The sequence below is a fragment of a genome, unplaced genomic scaffold, assembly GCF_019419815.1.
Source record: "Pyrus x bretschneideri cultivar Hongxiangsu unplaced genomic scaffold, Pyrus_bretschneideri_v1 Contig26, whole genome shotgun sequence".
Taxonomy (NCBI): Eukaryota; Viridiplantae; Streptophyta; class Magnoliopsida; order Rosales; family Rosaceae; genus Pyrus; species Pyrus x bretschneideri.
In genome coordinates this window covers 1,303,257-1,306,680 of record NW_025999568.1, presented here as the reverse complement: position 1 = coordinate 1,306,680, position 3,424 = coordinate 1,303,257, and the positions used below count along the sequence as shown (strand labels likewise).

At 36.1% G+C, this 3,424-nt stretch overlaps 1 protein-coding gene across 1 annotated transcript; it reads left to right on the top strand.

Annotated features, from left to right (window-relative positions):
- Nucleotides 1–259: 259 nt before the first annotated feature.
- On the top strand, nt 260–1,391 carry LOC125478737. Its single transcript, XM_048587236.1, has 2 exons — nt 260–451; nt 678–1,391. The coding sequence occupies exons 1-2, from the start codon at nt 329–331 to the stop codon at nt 1,068–1,070; spliced, it is 516 nt and encodes a 171-aa protein (XP_048443193.1). The 5' UTR covers nt 260–328; the 3' UTR covers nt 1,071–1,391.
- The last annotated feature ends 2,033 nt before the right edge of the window (nt 1,392–3,424 follow it).

The window sequence follows — 3,424 nt, the reverse complement described above, 5'->3', positions numbered from 1 at the left end:
AAAAAAAAACATTTACTGCTTGCAAATCTATCAATTAGAACAAGGGAACCCAACAATTACTACTAACGACAAATTCAAATCCTAAATATTTATTATATCCGACTTTTTGAACAGAAAGTACAAAGAATTTGATTAAAAGAAAAAGAAAAAAAATGAAAAAAAATCTACACAGGCCAGACGAGATAAGATCAATTCATCTAACCTGACCCTAACGACAGAAATTCTCGAATCTTCTTCTGTTCCTATAAAAACTCACTGAAGAGGCCGCTGTGGACAAACACTCAAGCAGAAGGTATAGCTCGTACGGCCGGTTTTTGGTGGAGATCCGATGTGTTGGAGATCATCATCCATAGCCTCAGAAAGAAAAGGTGAAGATGAAGACGATGATCACGATGATGAAGAGCTTCTGATAGCTCTCACTATTGCCAATCGAATCGCTGATTCACCAGAGGTAATTATCCCTAAACATCCCTCTATTTAAGCCTTCAATGTTTGATCATTTTCCAATAATTAGCTAGTTTATTGTTTTTCAATGGTGTGAACACCGGATCCGATATTGAAGCTAATTAACATATATTTTTGACATTTTTATTTTTCATTTCCCGTAGTTTTAAAAGTGGATGTAATCAGTATGCATTTCTTTTCGTTCTAAATTCAATATCCATTTGACTTGACAGAAAATCGTGAAGGAGTTCCTACAGAGTCGCAGTAATAGCAGCAGCGATTCCTTAGAAGCTGTCTTTGACCTCCCACTACACACGAGTCGCAACCAAAACCCATCAATTGCAGACGAGGGCACACATGAGGATGACTTCTTTCACGTTTTCCTTGATCTCAAGAAGGGCACGGAGCCGCACATCACCAGCACCCCCAACTGTAGATCCAGTAGTAGAACCTCCGTCTGGATACTCGCCCTCAATGTACTATCTTGCACGGAAGGCAGCCAAGTGAGCATAGTATGCAGGAGGAACTGCATGAATAAACACAAACATCAGTGCCGGAATCAGGAAAAAACAATTTCAGAAAACCAATGTTCGAATCCCACTCATGTGCGTACCAATGGAAACTGAGCGTGTGCCCCTTGGATACCTGATAAACATACGATTAGAAAGTTAGCAAACATTATGTTATCTTCAAATTGGCATCGTACAAGTGCAAAAGCCAGAGTAAAAATTGAAATTAATGTCTGCTTACGTGTAGCATAGGTTGTTTGTTAGCATCTGCAATGCATCTGGGGTTGTTCTCATCATACAGGACATTATGATGATTGCACCCCTATATTTTGTAAAAGAAATGTCACCTTTTTATGTATATTATTGTGCTCTTCAATTATGTAAATTGTATAGCCTATTCTAACTTGTTTTATGCAACTATTTACGTAAAATTTTATATTATATGTGTAGATTTGTATGCATCCACTTTATAATTTATAATCGTAAATTTATTAAAAGATTAGCAAAAAAGAAACTCTATGGGTAAATCATTATACACTTATTCGTCCTTGTACCTTAGTTATGCAATAATAGTCTTTATAGTATATCCCAGATTTACTTTTGTTTTTGTGGATTATTCGGATTCAATTTGTTAACTTCCCATGTATATCATCAACTTTTGTACTCGTTTCAACTTGTCCTTTGATTTTATTTTGGGAGAATTCATATATCAGTGTTTTCAAATAGTTGTAGAGGTTGAGGGGTTCGATAGTGGGAGGGTGGATGGTATAGTTGAATGTGGATCTGAGAAATTGGATGCGTGGGTTGGGATGCTGGTTTATATTATGCATGGATCGGTGAAATGGGAAGTGTGTGGCGGTGATGATCATGAATGGTGTTTCCCTCGGACTAAAACTATGCACACCCTAGAATCTAAGCTTAATGTTGGGAATTTTATATGCTATAACATATATCACCATGCACGTAGTCTTTTTATTAACTTGCTAAAATGACTATTCATATTCATGCACGTAGTCTCATTCTCACTATTTCTTCTCACAAAGAGAAACTTGAAAAGTTAAATCAAGACAGAGAAAGATAGGAAGAAGGTAATTATTTATTCAGCTTCACTTGCTTGATCTTGAAATCGTTGTCAGAGAATCAAAGATGTTCCCTTCTTATAGATTGTAAGTTATGCCGATAAATGACATTTTCAATTGGCTAGTTTTATGTTTTTGAAGTGTGTTTATTTTCTAGTTGGAAGCATGATTCAAACTTGTTATTTACTCACTAAATTTTGTCAGGTTGGAATCAGAGTTTGCACTGGAGTTTTTTTAAACTTAAAGGTACGTGGCCATGAACATAGTCCATTCATCAACTTACTTAAAAATGTTGGAAATATTGATTAATGCCCACTTTTAAGAGTCTTAAAATGGTTTTTGCCCTCTTTTTCAAAAGTCTTAGAATTATAACCTTTTTTAAATGCGAAAATGGGTGACCCCAGCAAACAAGGCTTCTCATTTTGCGAGGTTGGGGAAGAATGTCTATTGTACACAACATTACCTTTGTTTTGCAAAAAGATAGTTTTCACGATTCGAACTGGTAACCTTTTGGTCAAAAGAAGCAAATTTTCCGTTGCACCAAGGCTCATCTTCTTTTTTTAAATGTGAAAGGACTAAAATGATCCTAAAGTTCTTTAAGGAAGATTTGTGAAAAACAAGTTCATTTGAGCAACATCAACAACATGCAATTAACAATTAAAAGGCGGAATCATGTTTATATGCACTCAAAAACAAAACTTAACCCATGAACTTCAAAGCCTAGTAGATAGGTGAACCAAGACTCAACTCAAAACAAAGTGAGTTGAGAAATCAATACCTTTGTAGATTCCTCTTTGCATAAGCAAAGGCTAATCACCCAAAGAGAGGGCCTTCATTCCTTGCATCTTAGATCCATGGATTTGGATGGATGAAAAGGTTTCTCCAAGTTCCCAAAATTGAGAACCTCTAAGTCTCCACACCAAGGCATATTGTAGAAGAAATGAGTGACCTTGAGGAAGTAAGATTGCTAGATGTTTTCCTCAAGGGTGGCCGGCCATTTCTAGAGAGAAAGAAGAGTTTTTGTTTCTCCAATTTCCCCATAAACAACCCTTAATGAATTTTGGCTATTAAGTCACACTTATACCTTAATTCATTTGAGTGGCAAACTTGTAAATAAGTCCAAAACCCACTCTTTCTCTAAATGGCCGGCCTTAGGGTATTCATTGGGCTATTTGGGCCTTTGTGAATCATTATTCATTAAGTTGTCATACAACTTAAGTCAATGGACTTGACGTTCGAAGCCCATTGGGCCTTAAGGTCCAAAACTATCCCGAGGTCTTCAACGAACTTATTCGTTTGATTAATAATCATATTAATTAATCCTTGCCATAAATAATTAAACCATTTAATTATTCTTACTCATCTCCGTTGAATCTTCAATCTCTACCTTAC